Consider the following 22,710-nt stretch of genomic DNA (forward strand, 5'->3'; position numbering starts at 1 on the left):
TGGTGTTTAAAATATTGAGATAGCTGATTCTGTATATTATTTAAATTTTTTGTCGGTTTTTCACATGTGCTATGATATTTTATATAGTATGTCGGAGACCTAAAAGCAGGCTGCCCCCCCTTTTTGATCAAACCCTTTATGGCAAAGTAGTTGTGTATCAGAGCAAAGGTCATGGGGTCACCACCATTGTCATTAGGGTTCATCATCTAGGGGTCATTATTGAAATAATTGAGATGAAAGCTATATTTTAAATACATTAACAGAGTTTGAACTGATGGTGGTAGAAGAGAGATCATGGGGTCAATAAAATGAATAGGACTCAACCTTTGTGTCATTAATGTGGCAAGCAATTTTACAAAGAATCAGATAAAAACTACTTAAGATACATAAAAGTTTGACCTGAAGGTGGTGCTAAAGCAAATGTCGTGAGGTCACCAAAATTCATTGGCTTCATCGCTTATAAGGACTTATTAATGTACACTGTGAATTTGAAAAAAACGAACAAACATGAAAGCTATGCCAGATATTGTTCTAACACGAAAACTGCGATGGTGCGGGAAAAAAACATTAAAAAAACACGAAAAAATCCAGATGAAAGAAAACATTTTTATTTATATAAACGTGATAAAATTCACATCACATCATTTTAAGTTTTCCAGTGAAAATGAAAATTGTGATGCAAAAATGAACATTTTCTGCATCTGTCAGAGATAGTGTTACATTACCACACTGCTGACAATTTCTCACATAACCATGAAAAAAAAATTGTCAAACGTAAGGACTTCTTCAGCCCAATAAATAATTCTCTTCAGAACCAGCTGTTAACTCTTAACACTGCAATAACATATGAGTGTGGTTTGGAAAAAAATAAAAAAGGAAATACATTTTGAGAACATGGGACCATTAAATTGTTTGTGAAAAACAGATACACATCAGCTATACTGACACCGATTAATAGCATTTTTTTTGTTGACAGCTGAGATCAGTAGATCATCCAATACACATGTGCATCCCTAATCCGGCTGATGTCTATTGGCAATGATATCACAAATACTGTATTTTATTGGCACAAACTCACTTTCTCTGAAACTAACAGAAAAGTATGAAGTGTAATCAATGAGCTCATGTACAAATTCTGTAGCCTGGGCAAGAGTGGGAACTGCCACTTCATAAGCCAATAATTCTTGATTAAAATTCAAAGTTTCATAGCGCTGGAACTCAAAAGCAACAACTGTGGAATCAATCAGAAAGATATCCTTAATCAGTCCAAACACTGGGAGAATGTCATTCACATCAGCAATAATCATAGACTTCCCACTGATGTACTTATTGCCATTGAGGATAAACCATTTCACTGAGACAATAGACTGCATGACATCTAATCCCAAAAAATCGGTGACTTTTCTCTTAACATATTCAGTATTTGTAACAGCTGATACAGGCCCTGATTCTCTTTCATTTGCAAAAATTGGATGCTCAAAACCTATGTCATTCTGACAACATTCAAGAAACTGATTGTGGTTTGCTAGTGATTTACACACATTTTTGAAATTTAACTTAGAGGCCCATCGCTTATAATAGGAATGCTTTGCCTCAAAGCGAATGCACATACTCCTTATTAAAGGACCAAGGGATATGATTTGACTAGGAAGATGCAACATGTAATGCTGCTTGGGTATCACATTTGCTTCAGGGAAAAGTTGTTTGAACTGATACAGGTGTTGCTCAATCATACTTTTGAGCAACAATACAGTTTGTAAAGAAATAGTGGGAGCCAGGACTATTTGTACTATCTCAATTAACTTCATAATGAATTGAACGTACTCATTGTCCACACCACTCAAAAGAAAAGGTAATATTTTTAAAAGTATAAACATCTGCCCACAAGTCTGTTTCAATTTGTTGTCATTAGCTGCTAGAGTGGTGACACTGATAGGACAAGGTTTGTCCTGTATATCAAGAGGTGAGTAAGGAAAGTTTTTAATGGCTGCGTTAAACTCATGTAAATCTATTTTTCCGAAGAGAATAAGGTGTTTTAATACAAGCTTAACCTCCATTGGTGCGACACCTTCGAAAATAACATGCATTATGTCCTGGGGAGTTTGTTTGATCAGATCAAATGCAGGAACATCTACTAGTCTGCTTCTTCTGTTAATTCCATAAGTGGTTTTGAGGGATCCTTTCAAGACATCTGTGCTTGCTTTGTCTATTTCAAGACACTGACTGATGTGGTTCTCCATAGTTCTTTCAACAAAACTATTCTCGTCAAAAAAACTTTGCATATCCTCAAAGTCACATTCACAGTGTCTACATTTACTATGAGCAAAACCAACCCCCTCCTTAAAGCCAGCAAGCTCGTGTTGGGCAAGTGTGTCTCCACATACGGCTATCACAGCACCAAACAACTCAGTTTCACCATTTTGTGTTTCAATCATGACACCATTGTAAAGCTGTGTCAGATCCTCAAGAATTCTATTTAGTACAACATCAACACCACTCTCCGAAATATCTTTTGCATTTGCAATAGCAAGGAGTCGTATCGAAGCCAACTTAGATCTAAATTTTGGATCAATATTACCTAAACTATAATAAAACATGAGCAATTTATTTGCAGAAGCATAGGACCCCAAGGGATTACATATTTGGATTTCATCTGTGTATAGTATTATTTGCAATGCATTCGGCCTTTGAGAATATAAAGGGTGAGAGGTAAAGAGGGCCCCATCACTAAAATCATAGAAGAATCCCTCTCTGCTCCTTTGTGGTAAAGTGTTCAACATGGTAAAGATTCTGGAATTGGTCAATAATTGCTTTAGACTTTGAATTAGGGGAATATAGTAAAACACTTTGTTTCTTATGGACATGACCCGTGAACGACCTCGCTTTACCCAACAAATCTTCTGGGACACTACAACTTCCTCTGGGTCAACTGGATTGAATAGTTCCCGAATGGCCCTATTCTGTCCATATGCAGTTGTGGAGAAAGGATCTGTGAACGTATCAAACGTGGCCAAAGCCGCATCTTGAAGCCGAGTGGTCGCGTCGGAATTCTCTTCAAACACCCTTCTCATTCTCTCTCTCAGCGTACCTAGGAGAACAGCTTGGTATTGTTGCACCCCTGAGATGACATTGTTGACGGTTCTCTGTGAAAATATTTGAAATTTATATTATTGTTTCCTGCACTATGAATCCATCCAATAAGTCCACAATATACAACTAAAGGCCATGACATAAACTATGTTTGTCTCAAAAATCACCTCACCTATGATCAGTTCATCTCATACCATCCATACACCCAACCACAGCTTGTGGAAGTTTATATTCAGTTTCGTTCAAGAATTGATAATTTTGTCAATGTAAACGTATGGGCACCGAACATATTTAGAAATTGTTCTAAAGTTGCAATTTACATCCTGTAGACGTTCATTTTTCCAAAAAAAAAAAATACTCTCAGCCAGAGGCATGACGTGACTCGCTCAGCAGGAAATATGTTCGGTGCCCATATGTTAACATTGATAAATGATAGATTCTTGAACAAAAGTGAATTCAAACTTCCACATGCTGTTGTTGGGTGTATGCATGGTATGAGATTAACTGATCATAGGTGATGATCAGTAGTCACTTACCTGTGACAAGTGGCATTCTTCACGGACGCTGACGGCAAAAGCTGCAGCAGATCTGGCAATATCAGGTTCTTCCTTTGGAGAATAATAAGAAGCATTTTTTTCATAATCTAGGACACCAATTATTATGTACATTTATATTTTTATATACACATTTATATACAATTATTATGTTTGACTTAAACCAAAGCCGTTTGTTTTAACTTAGTGTAAAAAAGAAAAGATGAATAAAATAGTCAAAAATAATATTTACAAGATCATTTGGGTGACTCCAAATTTTAAATAAATCAATGATTTTTTTGGAAAGAGTCCCATTCTCTGCAGACACTATCTGTTATTACATTTTTTTGTGTACTTCTTTGTGTAACTGTTATAATCCAAAATGTTGCTGTTTTCTATTCCATTTTGTGTTGCCTTTGCTCTGCACTTTGTAGCATTCAAAATTAATTTAGAAATAGCAAAATCAGCTAGAATTAATTTACTTAGGCAACAGAGGTCAAAATACATTGTAATGTTAAGTTAGTTTGACACTTACGGGGACAAGCCAGTCAACAACCTGAGGCTGCAGTGTTTCATGCTGAGATGGGTCAGGCGGTATTTCAGTGCTGGTAGCTGCAGACAGAGGTAGTACAGGCCGTGTTTCCGCAGCGCTGGCTATTGCATCAGTGATACTGTTGGAAAAAACCGCCAGACCAAAGTTCTGCAACCCCAAAGAGTGGGATGTGGGGTTCGCTCTCCATCCGCTTGGCGGGCACGCAGTCGTCAAATACAGAGGGTGCGTCCGTTTAATATGGCGAAAGAACGAGTTGTAAACTCTGAAGTCCTGGTCACAGCCATCAATTCCACAGTAAACCCAAAAGTCCGGACTACGACTGTGAACTGCATTTATGTGGCTAAGGAGCACCTTTACAGTTAAAGCAACAAAGACCACACATATCATGCATCTCCACGCCATGATGAATTCTCTGCACGCTTTCGTCAACTTCTTCTTCGTTTTGTTTCTTGGCGGTTGGCAAACACTTCTTCTTCTCTCATGTTTAACGGCGGATGCATGATGGGAAGGATCAGGTATTTATTTTTCTAATTACTATTTTTATACTAAATTACATACATTTAAATTAACAGATTTTAAGGCTCAATGCGGTATTTTAAAACGTAGTTTTAATATTGTATGCATTTTTTGTATTTTCTGCGCATGCTCAGTTCATGATGTCAGTCATTTGCGCCTACAGCGGTTGAGGCGATTTCCGGCTGTTTCCCGCTTTGAAAGAAAAGGCTGGTAAACTTGTGGTTCAACCCTTCAACTTAAGAAAAGAAAACCATTAGCTTCCTCTGGCCGCGTATTTTTTCAGGTAAGGGTGCGTGGAAAGCGAGCCGGAGAGCTCTGGTAACCCAACATGGACGAGTTCGAGGACACCATATTGTCGGTTTTGGAAGGTAAATCATTTTTTTCATTCATGTTAACTAATTAGCTGAGCAACATTAGCATCTGTATTTTTCTGTATCTTTGAAAGGGAGATTGTTGATGTCAATTAACAACTAGTAACTACATTTTTCATATAAATTGTAGTGCACGTGTACACGTGCAACGGTTTGTAAATCCTAACCGTTTAGGAAAAATGAATTAAACGAAACCCCTTTTTTTTATTAAAGTTTGAAATCTGTTCTTGAGACACGCATTCATCAGTTTTACATATAAAAACTATTTTGGGATGATACAAGCTAGTCTTTAGAATCTTTGTGTGTGTGTGTGTGTGTCAGACACGCTACAGACACAAGCGCGCACACACACTAACAGGGAGTCGCCGTCGGGCCCTAGTCACAGCCAGGGAACGTGATGAGCGATAGCCTAAAGATTCCAGTTTCCCAGTTGACATGACTGAAGTAAAACGCACAAACTTTATATCACCTGTTCAACATGCTTAAACATTGGAATGTAGTAAGCCATAGGCTATATTTAGTGTGTGTGTTAGTGTACACAAGCGTAGTTCATGTCAACTGTGTGTTTACTGGCGAACGTGTGTAATGATGTCACGGTTACCTTGTTCACGAAAACATTTCCTATATTAGCCTTTACAATGTGATGGAGTGAAATACAAAGTGGAATTAGTTCCAATACATCAAGGACAACATATGGCTAAATCAAGTTTATTAAAGACATTAACTTGTCTTGCCTTTTGGGATAGGTGTCTAAATGAGACAGACATTAAATTATTTTTGACTGATTGGCAATCAGCAAATGAGATGTTTAGAACTTTAGTAACAACCAGGTGCTTCATTTCACCGACAACCATACAAACGTATGTATATGTGCGCATAACATGCAACTCATCATGTGACTGGAAGCTGGAAAATGTCTCATCTGAAATTAGATATGTTTTATCAATTACAGCCGCCAGCATTGATGAGGAGGTTTTGAAAACCCTTAGCCGGGATGACCTGAAAGATCTTTTTCCTGGCCCAGAGAATTTTCTCAGAAGAAAGAAGCTTTGGGATTTTATCAATCAAAAGGTACATACACATGGGATGGGATTTACTGTACAAATGTTCTCAAGTGATCAATGCTCTTAATTGTATTTTTTTTTATTTATCCCCAACAATTGTAATAGTGTGAAGGAACTACTGACCAAGATGCCAGCGCGTGTGGAAGTGAAAGTTGGATTTTACCCTCAATTAGTGCCATCCCAACATGCCAGCCTCATGCTTCCACTCCCATATCCAAAACTGCTGCCAAAACATTGAAAATGCCAGACCCACCAGAGTATGTGTTGTACACAGATTCAGAGTTGGATATGGTGCGTAGTCGGTACTTTGCATTGCTCCGCATTGGAAAAGAAAATGACTGTAAGCTGTCTAAGGAGCTCTGCTGCAGACTCATCCGGAACACAATCACCAGCATGGTTGCAATCCTGCGTGCTAGTCCCATGGGAGAAGAAGTAAAATACCCCTCCAAAGTTGAGATGAGAGCAATGGCACAGAAGATCGTCAACTATTACCCCATGTTATGTGATGCTAACACTAATATGCCATATGTAAGTAATGTTTTTTTCTCTCTCTTTAAAAAAAACCATCCATGAGTGGGATCCAAAACAGCAACTTAAACATTTGTTTTTACCACAGGTTACCATCTTCACCAAAATGCACAAGAGACTTCAAAATATGAGGTCCCCAAGGAAGAGGCAAGGCTCCATGCCGCAACGAGGCTCGGCCAAGAAGACTCTGTTCAGGTCGACAGGGACAAATGGTGACATAAGCTGTGATGCAACTGGTGAGACAAGCAGCGACCCAAGTGGATCCAGGGCTGACGCCATACTATTTGAGAGCAACGATGACCTCAGCGAGGACAACTCCAGAGCAGGTATGTTCTTAAAGTTGGACAAAGTAAAAGTGTGCAGTCACTGTACTGGTTTCTGTACATCCATAAAAAACGGATTGAGACTGCATAAATGTGCTTCCCTGTTAGTTTTCAAATACTTAGATTTTAATTTTTTTAAATTATTTTTCCCACAAAAAGCTTCCCTACTCCAGCTACCCTCCGGTGTGCAAAGGAAGCCCAACAATAGCAACCTGGCTTCACCGCTATCACCCACATTATCCAGGACTGTGACAGCTTCACCAACAACATCCAGGACTGTGACAGCTTCATCAACTACATTTGCAGAGGATGATGGTAAGCCCGCCTTCACCCTTTCAGACTGCTATCTATGATAGATCTTGATTTACAGATTAGATTAAATTACTTTCAAAAATATATCCATCGGCTCACAGTCATCGGCTACATTGATGCTAACAATTTTAAACAAATTACTTTTTGGCCTAACTGAACTTGATTTGACCCATTATTTTACAAACAAGCATTTCAACATGCATTGAACCTAAGTTGTGCATCATTGTGCTGTGCATGTATTTTATATTAGGGCTAATGAAATTAATAAAGTAAATTTAAAATTTCTGTACATTTTTAATACTTCATTAGGAAATTGCTTTACTCAAGCTTCTATTGCCTTTAACACTTGAGTTTGGTAGAAATATTACTTCTGAAATCTAGTGGAGGTACTATTTACAGATACAAATAGATAAAGATACTTTTAAAAATAAAGCAGTATGATAAAAGATGTGTAAGAAAATGAATAGAAAACAGATTCTAATAATCCATTCTCAAGTCCAGTTAATGGTTACAGATTTGGAAGTTCTCCAGTGTTTTATTGCTATGCCTAATACTGACTGCTACAATTACTTTCTACTATAATTGTTTTGTAATTTAATCATATAAATGAACTTTGATTGACCTTCTCTGATGTCAGTGTAGTGTTTACTTTAAAATGTCTTTGTCTGACTCTCCCTTTTTCCTGTGTTATCAATTTTAGCACGCAAAGACAGTCTGAAGATGCAGGCAAGGCACTACCGAACTTTGAGCAACATGTACAAGAAGCCCAATGCAAGACCCAACTTCAGTGATGTAGCTCAAATATCGGACCTTGAGTGTCAGGCCAGACGGGCTTTCATTGATGCAGATGTTGCAAGGGAAGAAGACCGACCCAAAAAAATCTTTGAGGCATACCCATGTTTTAAAGACATTCAAAATGTACGTTTCCCAACTACTTTGGCATGAATGATTTGCTTTTGTCTGTCTGCCGCCTTTTTTTAAGCTTGGTCAGTGTTTGAATAACTAAGCACAATTTTGTCCCAGGCAATGGATGAGCTGCGCCGCATCGTTGATAGCACCAACCGCAAATACACAGAGGAAATGAAAGGGAGATGGGCAGACTTTTGTGCTAAGGTGCAGTTCTATGGCGTGTGGAAGAAAGCCCTGAAACCACCTTTCCCCTTGGATGTACGTGGAGGTAAGTTGCTGTTCTATATCAAATGTGTCGTCTATGTTCAAACCATTCCATTCAATTCTATTTCTTTGTTCCATAGTGGATTTCTCTATCGCCCTCTTCAATGCACTCCCATTACTTTTCCCCTCCCCAACTCCACCACCAAAGCGGCTTGGAAATGCCAGTGAGGCTCTCCTTCATATCCTCAAGGTGAGAATTATGTTGCCACTTTAATGTTTCCTTCATTTACTCACATTGTTGTGCATGTTCACACCTAACAAGGGCTACTTAAAACTTCAGTGTAACTAGAGATTAAATACAATTATTCATGCTCACAGTTTGTTTATTTCGTAAATTTAAAATTTCAACAAAGTTCAGTCCTCAACTTGAAGTAATTCATTTTAGTTTCCTCTGTTTCGACATACATCAGTTTGAGCAATCTGTTGATATTGCACTTGATGCCATTCATTTGTTGCAGCGTGATCAGTTAATCAGTGACCGTGTTCAGTGAACATAGTCTTTTAAGCAGTTTTGATGCACAGCATGTTCATACTCTCCACCATATTGTCCTTATGGTTCTGTTCTAGCCTGGCGAGGACCCTGGGCTCTACCTGGAGAAGCGGCCTCTCTCCTCCCCGGTGCTGCTTTTTGATGGAACGACCTGCATCGTTGCCGTTGGAAACATGCCAGTCTGCAACCTCCCCCAGGGGGATTTTTGGGAAGGAATGTTGGTGTTAATGGCATACTACTACACTTTGCACTTGACATACCCCAAATGTATTGCAACCATCCTCTCTGTCATTCAGACCGTGGTAATTCGTGATGCCATCCACGATCAAGACGCCACTGGTGCATATAAAAAAGCAATAGATGAATGGAACTCGTTCATTGAAAAATAGGTGAATGGTGAGAAGGATTTTGTCGGGTCAGTTGTTTTGCTTTTTGTTTGCTGTGTCCTAGCTTGTTTTGTTCATAACTTGGTTAGCACTTGGTTAGAGTCCTACATTTATTTTCCTAAAAAATAGATGTAGTAGAGGTCCCACACATCCTTTAAAGTTTTTTGTTTTTGTATTTTACGACATAACATTGCATTGTCAAATCGTTGTTGTTTGTGTTCAAAAAATGACTTGATTGTGTTTGATGTTATGATGATGGAACCCTGACAGTGTTCCAATAAATGTGGATTTTCATCATGCAGTCCTGGCTGTGGTTTCAGTCAGTGAAGATGTGTAGTCTAGGAATAAGGACAGGTTTTAAGGTTTTGGGTCTATTTTTAAGCTGTATTTAGTTTCATTCTAGGATGAGGCAACTTGTATCAAGATACAGCTTAATCATACTATACTTAAACTGAGTCTTTTCGACTTAAAATATAATTTTTTTCAATGTTTTTAATCTGTAATTTGCTACAATTAAGGGTGGGGGGGAGAATTATTTGCTTATATTTAGTATATTTCCCTTATTATTGGACTGTATTAAGTTCAATTTCAAGTATATTAATCTAAAAAACAAGCATTCTCAGCTTATTTTTAACAGCGTATTTGCTTATATTTAGTATATTTCCCTTATTATTGGGCTGTATTAAGTTCAATTTCAAGTATTTTAATCTAAAAACAAGCATTTTCATCTTATTTTCAACACTGTATTTGCTTATATTTAGTATATTTCCCTTATTATTGGGCTTATTAAGTTCAATTTCAAGTAAATTAATCTAAAACTAAGCATTTTCATCTTATTTTTAACTTTTTGAAAACTACTTATTTCTAGATTTTAAAATCTTATTTCAAGATTTCTTATCAAGTAAAATTAACTTGCTGCATGGACAGATAATTTCACTAGTTTTAAGTAGATTCTCCTCAAATTGAGTGCTTATATCTTATATTCAGTCTACCCTTTTTTGCAGTGTAACTGTTCTCAGCCTCACTTCCTATAAGTCGCTTTGCATATTCTGTTATTTTTGTCTCAGGATGTGACGACTGGAGAATCCAGCAAGCCCAACTATGTTTGGAGAACGGTAAGATTCACAATATCACTATATTTTATAGGATTTAACCCCTAATCATGTTGAGAAACTCAGTGTTAGACAGTGGTTCCCAACCTTGGGCTGATTTGCATATGTCGTCGTAGGGGAGGGCTGCCATTGGCTATAGATATTTGATGTTCTGCGTTAGCAGGTATCACATAAGTCTAGCAGAGCAATGTGAGCAATGTGAGCAATGTGAGCAATGTGAGTACGCTCACCGGGACATTGATATTACCGGCAGACGCTGATTGGGTAAAATGTCTGTGGTTTCCTAACGTTACAGGCAGCACGTGGGATCCTCAGATGACGGTGTCGGTCTCTTGGGGGGCCATCTCCCTGGCCGCCACCGTGTGTTTCAATACATCCCAGTTCTCTGATGGCTACACAGTGGCCGTCCAGAGCGCAGTGTACCAGGACTCAAAGAATGTATCCAAGGTGCTGTGTGTGAGTGTGTGTGTGTGTGTGTGTGTGTGTGTGTGTGTGTTTGTGTGTGTGTGTGTGTGTGTGTGTGTGTGCGTGCAGACCAGCATGGGGAGTACTTCACAGACGTGTTCATTGTTAAATGATTCCTCCAACAGGGGAAGAGCACTTGGTTGAACGTGACCTTTGAGGTGGATATAAGAAATCACATTCAGATCAGTCCAAAATATGAACTTCTATTTGTGGTGAGTTCATTTTTAGTCTAGTTTGTCTGCAAGCTAAAGATAACATATCAAATATTATGTATATTATATATATATTACATATCTAATATTTGTATGTTTCATAAAGGTACGGCCATTTTTTCCTGGATGCAAAAACAAATGTTTGACTGTTCAGAAGAAATGGGAGAATCGCCCATGTAAGTAAGATACATTGCTTTCATATGAGAATAGTGGAATATCTGCATTTTATTATTAATATCTTTTATTAATATTACAATGTATATCTTTACTCTTTTTGTTGCAGTAGTAGTTGATCAATCCAAGCAACCACGGGCCCTACTTATATTTGTAACGCTAGCACTGAGTATCTTCGCTGGCTGTATTTCCTATTACCAATGGAAGTCATCTCATAAAGGTTTGGCCTGCATTCAATGTATAACAAAACAACAACAACAACAACAACAACAACAACAACAACAACAACAACAACAAGACCATGCTTCCCCCGCATAGCTCCCAGTACGGCGTCTCCTCCGGACCCCACCCCTGACGCAGTGGAGGTGGCCAAGAGGAAGACGGTCCTCCTGATCTACTCCCCGGACCACCCCCTGTACACCGTGGCGGTCCTCAAGCTCTGCTCCTTCCTCATGGCCCAGTGCGGCACCGACGTGGTCCTGGACCTGCTGGACCTGACCCGGCTGGGCCAGCTGGGCGGCCTCCGCTGGCTGGACTGGCACCGGGAACGCATCGAACGCTCCCCCTCAGACAAGATCCTGATCCTGTGCTCCCCGGGGGTGCAGGCCAAGTGGAGGGCCATGTGCGGGGCCAAGCCCGTGGTCCTGAGGGAGGACCTGTGCTCCCCCGTGGGGGACATGCTCAGCCCGGCGCTGGGCCTCATCGTCCCCGGCCTGGTGCGCTCGGGCTCGCTCCGGAGGTACATCGTGGCATACTTCGCCGACGTGTGCTCGGAGGAGGACATCCCGGCGCCGTTCAACGTGGCGGTGCGCTACAAGCTGATGGAGCAGTTTGAGGAGGTGCTGCTGCGCATCCTGGAGGTGGAGAAGCAGCAGCCGGGCAGGGTGTACCGGGTCCAGGGTGTGGGCCAGCACGAGTACTCCCTCTGCCCCTCGGGCGAGGCCCTGAGGGGGGCCGTGGAGGCCTTCCGGGCGCATCAGCAGAAGAACCCCCACTGGTTTCAGGACGAGCTGGTGCAGGAGGAGGCGGAGGGAGATGTTGGATTGGACGCCGGACGCACACTGGAGATACGCACACTGGACACACAAGCTTGACCCCCAATGGATGCACGCACACTGGACATACACGCTGGACACAGACTGGTCATCACACACACACTGGACATACACTCGGGACGTACACTTGACACACATATGATAGACACACACACTGGACACACACACACACACTGAATGGACACCCACATACAGGACACACATTCGAGGTGCACACTAGATACACACTTGACATCACATCAGTACATACACTGATCGGCAGGATATCTTATTCTGTTATGCCCATATATGGACCAACAGCACATTGTGTACTGTAGTCCTCCTTCCCCCCTGTTCCTATATAACCGGTGAATCTTCCCCTTTATGCTTTGATGACATACAGTGGGGCAAAAAAGTATTTAGTCAGCCACCAATTGTGCAAGTTCTCACAATTAAAAAGATGAGAGAGGCCTGTAATTTTCATCATAGGTATACCTCAGCTATGAGAGACAAAATGAAAAAAAAATATCTAGAAAATCACATTGTCTGATTTTAAAGAATTTATTTGCAAATTATGGTGGAAAATAAGTATTTGGTCAATAACAAAAGGTCATCTCAATACTTTGTTACATGCCCTTTGTTGGCAATGACAGAGGTCAAACGTTTTCTGTAAGTCTTTACAAGGTTTTCACACACTGCTGCTGGTATTTTGGCCCATTCCTCCATGCAGATCTCCTCTAGAGCAGTGATGTTTTTGGGCCTTTGCTGGGCAACACAGACTTTCAACTCCCTCCAAAGATTTTCTATGGGGTTGAGATCTGGAGACTGGCTAGGCCACTCCAGGACCTTGAAATGCTTCTTAAGAAGCCACTCCTTCGTTGCCCGGGCGGTGTGTTTGGGGTCATTGTCATGCTGAAAGACCCAGCCACGTTTCATCTTCAGTGCCCTTGCTGATGGAAGGAGGTTTTCACTCAAAATCTCACGATACATGGCCCCATTCATTCTTTCCGTCACACGGATCAGACGTCCTGGTCCCTTGGCAGAAAAACAGCCCCAAAGCATGATGTTTCCACCCCCATGCTTCACTGTAGGTATGGTGTTCTTTGGATGCAACTCAGCATTCTTTCTCCTCCAAACACGACGAGTTGAGTTTTTACCAAAAAGTTCTATTTTGGTTTCATCTGACCATATGACATTCTCCCAATCCTGTTCTGGATCATCCAAATGCTCTCTAGCAAACTTCAAACGGGCCCGGACATGCACTGGCTTTAGCAGGGGGACACGTCTGGCACTGCAGGATTTGAGTCCCTGGCGGCGTAGTGTGTTAGTGATGGTAGCCTTTGTTACTTTGGTCCCAGCTCTCTGGAGGTGATTCACTAGGTCCCCCCGTGTGGTTCTGGGATTTTTGTTCACCGTTCTTGTGATCATTTTGACCCCACAGGGTGAGATCTTGCGTGGAGCCCCAGATCGAGGGAGATTATCAGTGGTCTTGTATGCATTCCATCTCCTAATAATTGCTCCCACAGTTGATTTCTTCACACCAAGCTGCTTACCTGTTGCAGATTCAGACTTCCCAGCCTGGTGCAGGTCTACAATTGTGTTTCTGGTGTCCTTTGACAGCTCTTTGGTCTTGGTCATAGTGGAGTTTGGAGTGTGACTGTTTGAGGTTGTGGACAGGTGTCTTTTATACTGATAAGGAGTTCAAACAGGTGCCATTAATACAGGTAACAAGTGGAGGACAGAGGAGCCTCTTAAAGAAGAAGTTACAGGTCTGTGACAGCCAGAAATCTTGCTGGTTTGTAGGTGACCAAATACTTATTTTCCACCATAATTTGCAAATAAATTCTTAAAAAATCAGACAATGTGATTTTCTGGATTTTTTTTTTCATTTTGTCTCTCATAGCTGAGGTTCACCTATGATGAAAATTACAGCCTCTCTCGTCTTTTTAAGTGGGAGAACTTGCACAATTGGTGGCTGACTAAATACTTTTTTGCCCCACTGTATATGTGTCTTGTATCTCTGTCTGTGATCATGCTTTATTGAACATCAACTGGATCTTGAGCACCAATGTTCAAAAGACAGATAGGAGTATGAATACAAATGAATGTAAAGGTATGCTTAGCATTAAAAGTTGTGTTTGTAGTTTCTTGTTCAAAAACATACAGACATCAACATGTTTAGCGATTAAGCATCATTATATGCAATGATAAATGTGGCATTATAATAACTTATAGCAATAATAAAATCAAACTTTTTTCTCATCTCATCATAATATGAAACATGAAATGTTGCTTTGACTCAGAAACTCACTCCCCTATAGGCGGAGTGTATAGAGTCCTGAGGCTCTTTGCCTAAATAAACAGGGGTTGGTTCAAAGTTCGGCTTTCTGGCCAAAGTGTTCTCATAACACTGCAGAAGGTAAGCACAGAATTAAAGCATTCAAAGGGTTTATGGGTCTTAAAATTTAACGTGAAATCTACTATTTTTAGTCACATTACTTACATTAAAGCAGACAGTTTGACAAAGATTTCTGTGTACAACAGAATATGAAAATGTACTCCCGTTGGACTTTTTCAAAGATTGTTTTTGTGCTTATGGACATGCACTCTACATGCGTTTATGGATCCATTATAGACATTCTATAAAAAAAATGCATTTCATTTTCCTTGCTGTTGCATTCATTTCATTAGAATAATTATTATTTTCCCTTTTTACATATTCCTGAAATCTGTGATGCACTTTTGCGTAGATCCTTCTTCGTACCTATCCAAATGGACGCCTCACCAGCCCCACCTCTTCAGAGTTTGTCAGTGTGTTGTGCATGCTGTGGAATTTGGAATTTCTTAGGGTGGCCCCAAAAGAGGTTGGGGGGAGGGGGGCCGGGGGAGTTAAAATGGGGGTTGCCTCAGCAAACCGGGACAGGGCAGAATCCAACAATAGTCAGATGGTTCTATTGGATTTGTTTCCCAAAACGTCAGGAACTGTACCCCGCAGGGCTCTGATATAATGAGGAACAAAGGCTAGGTAGTGTTAGTCACAGGGCAGCTTGTTTTAACCATACTACATGGAGGTGGAGTTATGAAAGAAGCACCTCTGACTGAACGTCCAGATGAGGTAGGAATGTGTGTATAGAGTATGGATTGTGGAAGGGGTACACAAAAATAGTTGTTATCAACAGAGGATGGACCGAAAAATAGAAACTTCTGAAGAATAGGGAAAAGCAAGAGATTTGCTTCACAATGTGGGCCTACGTTTTCTAGTGTGCTTGTCTTAACTTGAATGCTTGCCGACACCCCATGCTTGCAGGCATCGGGTGGTCTTTGAAAGACACCCCCGTCTGAGGAGAAGCTTCAGATAAGCTCAGGCAAGCGACTGGTGGCTGTGTGGTTTGTTCCCTCTCACAGCTGAATTAAATCAACTTCAATCATCTGGTATGAAAAGAAGTTCCAAGTGTTTCAGAAGATAAGTCCCAGGTCACTTCCATTTCACAGCTGCATAGTGGTATGCTTTTCTCTTCACAGTCGGTGTGTTGTTGTGTCTATGTTGCTCAGGATCTCCCCGGGGTGAGGGAAATCTGACTGATTAGGAATGCTGCAGAAGGTATCCTCACATCTCCTGAGATGTGGAGCGTCTACGCTGCCCATCAGGCGATCACATGCGTACTCTGGGAACCCAACCGGGCTGGGCGCTCTGGGCTCGCTGTTCAGAGTTCACCCGTCGGTCTCTCAGGCACTGGCAGAACACCAGCCGGTGGTTGCCTTGGAGTCCACCATCATCACCCATGGCATGCCCTTTCCACACAACTTGAGGTACACACCGTTTAGCATTACTCAACACCAACAACCATACACATCTGAGCAATACATGATTATAGTATATAACATAGCAGTATATGTATATTGGTATATAGCGTGTAGTGTATACTTTATGTAAAAAGATATATGTTCTATTTGCTTGTTTATATTCATGTTTATAGCCGCAAGGTACGAATAACAATATGTGTATGAGTATGTCATGTCTATCGATCTACCTGTCTGTCTGTCCAGCATGAATTTGGTTGTAAAAGTTAGTTGATGGATTAATGCCAGTTCTCTTTGACTGTGCCAGTACTGCCATGGAGGTGGAGTCCCTGGTCCTGGCTCAGGGTGCCATCCCAGCGACGGTTGGGGTGCTCCGGGGCAGGGTCCACGTGGGGCTGTCCTCAGAGGAACTGGAGTACCTGGCCCGCAGTGAGGGGTCCCTCAAAATCTCCCGCCGCGATCTACCCTACGCCATCAGCAAGGTGGGCCCCAAAAACCCTACTGTTGTTCACGCACACAACCACCGGGCTGTGTTTCTCGTATTTACGTATGCTCTTTTGTGTCCCTTTCTGAAAGGGCCTCTCTGGGGGTACCACCGTGTCCGCCACCATGATCGCAGCTCACAGCGCTGGGATCCCCGTCTTTGTCACCGGAGGCATCGGTGGAGTCCACCGTGGAGGGGAGCACAGTAAGTGGGTTCAGATCAGCCGCTACAGAAGCGGCTCGTTGGCTCAACCCGCTAGCCCTGTGCTAACCATGTTGTCAATAGTACGCCTTGCAGACACTCAGGTTGAACTCTGACCTGTGCTGTTCCGTGCTGGGTCATGGTCCCATCTCTCTTTCAGCATACTTTTCTTTCTGTCTTCCCTTTCCTATCTAGTCCATATAAGCACAAAAGCAATGAAGACGTTGGTATCACAGGTTGATCACAAGAAGTATTTTGTTTTGTTATTGGCTATATTATATCAAGAGAGTGCTCCTATTTGCAGGTCTGGATGTCAGTGCCGACCTCACAGAGTTGGGGAGGACTCCCGTTGCTGTGGTCTCCGCTGGGGTCAAGTCCATCCTGGACATCGGCCGCACCCTTGAGTTTCTCGTGAGAATTCATGTTTTATTGGAGTACATGGGTGTTGTTGAAAACATAGTGTTCTGATTCCCATCGCATCAAAAGTACTTTCTGTATGATTGTTCCTAATGGAGTCTGTTCATTTATTGCCACCCCGACAGGAGACCCAGGGTGTGTGTGTCGCCACCTACGGACAGTCCAACAATTTCCCAGCCTTCTTTTCTCCACAAAGTGGATTCACTTCCCCGTATCATGTCCGCGACCCGGAAGAGGCAGCCAAACTAATCGGTATGCCATTATATATTTTTTGATATCCCCTTATCTTATATATTTAGCATACATTATCTAGGTGCTTTTACCCACTTAGGTATTTATTTTTGATACATTTCATGAATGAGCAGGTAGGGATGAGGCGTCTTGTTCAAGGATTCCCTTGAAGTTCGGGTTCGAACCCAGAACTCGCTCAGAAACACCTACCTACCCACCAAGGTCTGACCCTTGTTGAAATCCTTGAAACCTTGAACCCTGGTTGAGATGTGGTTAGCCAGTGAGTGCATCGTGATCATGATAGGCTCCATGCAGACTTTGAATAAGCATTGAAGAAATCTGTCCTTAAAACCTGAAAACACTCTTGTTTTCTACCCTGAAGAGGGCACGCTGTCCCTGGGCCTCCAGAGTGGCCTGCTCATAGCGGTCCCCATCTGTGAAGAGCACGCAGCGGTAGGCCAGCAGATAGACGACGCGATACGGGGCGCTGTAGCCGAGGCCAAGTACGGGTTATTCTTCCATGCAGTTTTATTTGATTTTAATTGTATCTTTACATTCTGGTTTGGTCAGTTGTTTACATTAACACTTCAAAATGAGGAAGATGATTAGATAAAGTTATCTGTTTCTGTGTATGATTCATTTCCTTAGTTTCAAAGAGATCAGAGGAAAGGACGTGACACCGTTTATCCTTCAAAGGGTAAACGAGATGACTAAAGGAAGCTCGCTCGAAGCTAGTATCCTTCTCAAATCTCCTATTGATCTAAGGAGGCACGCATGCTAGATCTCTCAGGTCCTTACAATAAAATGTCTGTATATATAAGAATGTAGTATGTAGTATGAAGTATTCTTTTTCTGCAACTGTGGATTTATGTATAAACATGACAGGCGAGTTGTGCACATGACCAGTAACCTTTGGAGTAACGTCAACCAAACCAGTTATCCCCTTAACATGCTGTGCTCAAAGATGTTGCACTCATTCACAACAACGCCAAAGTAGGGAGCCAGATAGCGTGTGAACTGGCAAAACTAAGACATGATAGAAAGAGGAAACAGCCTACATCCTATCATGTAATGAATTCTCCAGAGTCCAAGTCTGAAATTGTAAGTAAATCGATATAAGTGATAGACAGCACATTTTCTAATACAACAAAAGTATTTAAAATTAATGACCATTCATGGGGAATTCCTATGGTGCTGTTTTCACACAGGTTGTAATAGGAGGAATAAATGTGGATTTTATTGCCAAGGGAAAGACTGAGAAGCTTGTGGTAAGTTCACTTTTCTCAAAGCATATAACAAATAAATTAAAGGTAGTGCAGTTGTTTCATTCAGATCCCTGAGAAATCGTTCTTCAGTTTGGACAGACAAACCCGGGAAGTGTGTGTCAGTCCTTTGGTGGCGTAGGCCGGAATATTGCCGGTAAATACTTTTCAGACTCAAGCATTCTTATCAGCAATTTGAAGAAGATGATTGAATGCATACGTAACCTTTCCATTTTTTAACCCTTACCCTTTTTGTTGTTGTAAGACATTCTGAGCCGGTTAGGATGCAGAGTCCTCTTCATCTCAGCTATTGGTTCTGACTCTCACAGCCATTCAGTGCTGAACTACTGTCAACACATGGTAGGATATGACTGACGTGCCTCTCATGTCACTAACTTCACCACCTGAATAATTTGTTTGATGCTTCTAAGGGATGGGCTACACTTCATATAAACAATACATTTCTTTATGATCATGTCTCTATGATCAATTTTGGAATCCAGCATTTGTTTGTGTGTGTTGTGGCTACTGCTACCATCTCATCATCATCTGTGTAAAAACTATAATAATAAATACACATCAATGGACATGTTGTGATTAAAGGTATCGCCACCACTTACACTAATGCTATGGCCTATGCTGCTATTTGACCCAGAACACCAGCGGCATTGCTAGGCTTGCCGACCAGAGGACTGCTACATACTGTGCTGTCATCACTGAGAGTGGCGAGCTTAGCCTTGGGCTGGGTGACATGGACATCCATCAGCAGATCACAGAGCAGTATGTAAGTAGGCTCATCGACCTAGCCTAACCCTAGCCTATACATAACCTAAAGCTAGCCTGTCACTATACTCTATCATGCCTACATAACCAACTCAGACTCATTATCTTCCACTGGATCTCTTTGCTCATTCATAAAAAGTATCAACACCTGATTATTGTAACACTTCTTTCAAACCTCACAGGTTTCTTCATTTGAGGAGCAGCTTTCGTCTGCCTCTCTGATATGTCTGGACGGTAACCTCCCCGTGTCCACCATAGACTATGTCTGTGGCTGTGCCAAGGAACTGGCACTCAGCGGTAAGGATCTATAGGCTTAGACTGCTGAAACCCCTTATTTTTAGTCATTTTAGCATACAATAGAGTAGACCCTCTACTATAAGGGCAATAGACTGATCATCACTAGTTTAGTCTTATAGAGCACCCGATACTTAAAAGTAGCAGACTAATTTGTGTTATGAGCAACACCTGTGTTTTCTCTATGACGATGCCTCTGTAAAAAGGAGAATACTGAGTACAATGTCATCCATTGAAGAGTAGGTATTGAGGTGAGCCCTCTTCCTCAGGGTAACCTTCTGATAGACTTGGGAGGCTTCGGGTACAACCCAGACTATTGTGCCCACAGGATCAACCCATTATCAACACCACTGTAACGTGACCGTGGTTTTGCAGTTTGGTACGAGCCAACGGACTCTGATAAGGCCTCCAAGCCTTTCCGGTCTGAATCCTGGAAGCAGCTGTCCTACTGCTCCCCCAACCTGGCTGAGCTGTGCACCATGAACACAACCCTGGGACTGCAGACACCTGACGGTACGGCACACACACACACTCACACACACACACACACACATCCCACACACACAGAGACATACACATGTACGCAAGCACACATTAGCACATACATTCACACACACGCATGCACGTGCACACACACACACACACACACACACACACACACACACACACACACACTATACTGTGCAACTCCACCACACGCACAGGACGCAAATCAAGCTTGTCAACAGACGGCATGTGGTTGATCATGCTGTTCGGTTTGGCTGCAGTGTTTCCCAGCTCTCTTGAAGATGTGCTGTCATGTGCCCTGGCTCTCTCACGCCCCCTGTTGGAGCACCTGCACTGTCTTATAGTGACTCTAGGCTCTGACGGAGTGCTGGTGTGCGGCCAGCATGATGGCAACGGGTCGGTCCACCTGCGACCGAGGGTGGAAGGAGAGACGGTAAACATTCTGCCATGTCCTAAACCTCCCACACTTATTTGGAGAGTCAACATTTTATAGTGACTGTACCAATGTGGTCCGAATTCCTCTTATTCCCTGGCCTGCTTGCTCCCCAAATAGTGTTGCAAACAGTAGTGATCATGAGGGATTAGAGAATGAGTGAACAAGGGATTTCAGAGCAGCCTCCCGTCTCCAAAACAAGGGGTTGATGATGAAGGAAAATGATGACGCTGAAGAAGAGGCGGCTTCTAATTTAAGCCGTGTCTGTGTTTTTTCTTCCTCAGCGGGGCCGGTTGTGTGCTCTGCACTATGCGTCACTTCCTGTCACCGCAGAGATAGTGAACGTCTCTGGAGCGGGAGATAGGTGCATTAACACTTAAGCTTCTTCTTGACTATTCATTCCTCTTCCTTTTATTACATATTTAATTATTAATTATTTCTGAATCTTATTTTCCTCCATATTGTAAATATCTCAGTATCTGAAAAGAATATCTCCATGTCTGTGTGAGCTTAGTTACTTGGTAAAGTGTGTGTGTGTGTGTGTGTGTGTGTGTGTGTGTGTGTGTGTGTGTGTGTGTGTGTGTGTGTGTGAGCATAACCCGTTAAAAGATACATTTCCCCCATCTTTCCTCTGTCACCAGTCTTGCAGGTAGCATCATGGCGGGGGTCATCCAGGGTCAAGACACTGACAGCTGTGTCCGGATGGGCCTCCTAGCTGCGCGGCTCTCCCTGGCTTCCCAGCACCCTATTGACCCACTGCTTTGCATGGACTCTGTGGACCCTCACAAGACCCTGAGCCAAGCCTGGCCCAAGCCAAGTTTCTTGTGGATAGATTAAAAACAAAAAGGATTACAGATGGATCAAGGGAGACATGGGTACATAAATAAAATGGATTTTGTTCATGTCAGAAGGTGTGCACTCTGTTAAATAACATGGCCTTATTGCATAAGTACATAATAAATACATTTTGTAGTGTAATATTCTAGTGGATGTCGTAACTTTATACCAACAACTCTTCACTTTATTACGTTAAATTACTAACCAAAATTTCTATCTATGTAGTCTTATTACACGGGTCTTCTCAATGCCGTGGAACGCTCCATTCACTTGCATGGGCCCTTCAATACTTCCGGTGAATTATATTTGATAATTCACGGTTGCTAAGTATAATTGACTAGCCTGGCTAACGCCAGACCTTATCTCAGGCCAAGTCCACACGGAGCCGATTTTTTGGTGAAACCGCATAAGGGCTTGTTCACACTGGCTCCGTCCGTCGACGGATCTCATTGACTTTGCATGGGGTGCTCGCGAAATGCATTGTGGGTCCGTCCGTCCATTTGGCTCCGTGGCCTGCATCAAAAAGTTAAGAAATGTTCAACTTTTCAGGCAGTTCCGGATCCGTCGGCCAATCAGATCGCCTTTAGGCCCATTGACACCCTACGGTAAATACGGATGCGGACCGTTTCGTCCGGTCCCGGAGGTGTTTCATCCGTCAATGGGTCCGTCGCCTCTGAGCTGAATGAATCGGCCTTTAGGATTCGTGTGGACGCCTGAAATGCTGAAGAGTTGCGTTGAATTTTTTATTTAGTATTTTATTTGTATTCTTTTTGTAGCTTTAAATAAAGCCCCATTGATAAATGTTATTACTAAGTGTACATTAAAAAGTATTTCTGCTCAATTTAAAAGGTTGAATCTCCTCTTGACTGAATGTTTGTATACAGTGAGCAGGCTGTATGCGCGCAGGCTTGATGAATATTTACTACAGCGTTTCTACAGCTCGATGCGGTTTCGCAATGACTCCGTCTTTACGGAGATATTCCTGAACCGCATAAAACTAAACCGGATCGTTTGGACGGGGGGACGGGGCCTCAATCCACATTGGTTCCCTATCTCAGGCGAAAATCGGATCCATGGAATCCAGGCTGCCCTAGCAGCGCGAAATGAAATCGCGCGCAAGGCAG

General features: G+C 42.1%; 3 protein-coding genes across 3 annotated transcripts; all 3 read left to right on the forward strand.

Annotated features, from left to right (window-relative positions):
* Positions 1-3,533: 3,533 nt before the first annotated feature.
* LOC307080156 (uncharacterized protein) lies at positions 3,534-9,342 on the forward strand (the record flags this gene model as incomplete). The annotated part of the gene is made up of 9 exons (XM_079742788.1): positions 3,534-5,060; positions 6,016-6,134; positions 6,233-6,655; positions 6,744-6,981; positions 7,138-7,293; positions 7,991-8,208; positions 8,314-8,467; positions 8,544-8,653; positions 9,031-9,342. Exons 1-9 carry the CDS (start codon positions 5,021-5,023, stop codon positions 9,340-9,342), a joined length of 1,770 nt encoding a protein of 589 aa, XP_079598914.1. The 5' UTR covers positions 3,534-5,020.
* Positions 9,343-10,766: 1,424 nt separating this feature from the next.
* Positions 10,767-12,396, forward strand: LOC307080157 (interleukin-17 receptor A; the record flags this gene model as incomplete). The annotated part of the gene is made up of 5 exons (XM_079742789.1): positions 10,767-10,898; positions 11,042-11,128; positions 11,235-11,304; positions 11,412-11,522; positions 11,621-12,396. 5 exons carry the CDS (start codon positions 10,767-10,769, stop codon positions 12,394-12,396), a joined length of 1,176 nt encoding a protein of 391 aa, XP_079598915.1.
* Positions 12,397-15,925: 3,529 nt separating this feature from the next.
* On the forward strand, positions 15,926-21,586 carry LOC307081074 (uncharacterized protein; the record flags this gene model as incomplete). The annotated part of the gene is made up of 17 exons (XM_079744097.1): positions 15,926-16,146; positions 16,445-16,619; positions 16,714-16,825; positions 17,127-17,233; positions 17,365-17,491; positions 17,853-17,973; positions 18,119-18,204; positions 18,435-18,571; positions 18,679-18,738; positions 18,826-18,889; positions 18,998-19,092; positions 19,388-19,516; positions 19,698-19,812; positions 20,185-20,322; positions 20,577-20,749; positions 21,034-21,113; positions 21,391-21,586. 17 exons carry the CDS (start codon positions 15,926-15,928, stop codon positions 21,584-21,586), a joined length of 2,136 nt encoding a protein of 711 aa, XP_079600223.1.
* Positions 21,587-22,710: the final 1,124 nt, after the last annotated feature.

This window comes from Pollachius pollachius, assembly GCF_949987615.1.
Source record: "Pollachius pollachius genome assembly, chromosome: 9".
Classification (NCBI taxonomy): Eukaryota; Metazoa; Chordata; class Actinopteri; order Gadiformes; family Gadidae; genus Pollachius; species Pollachius pollachius.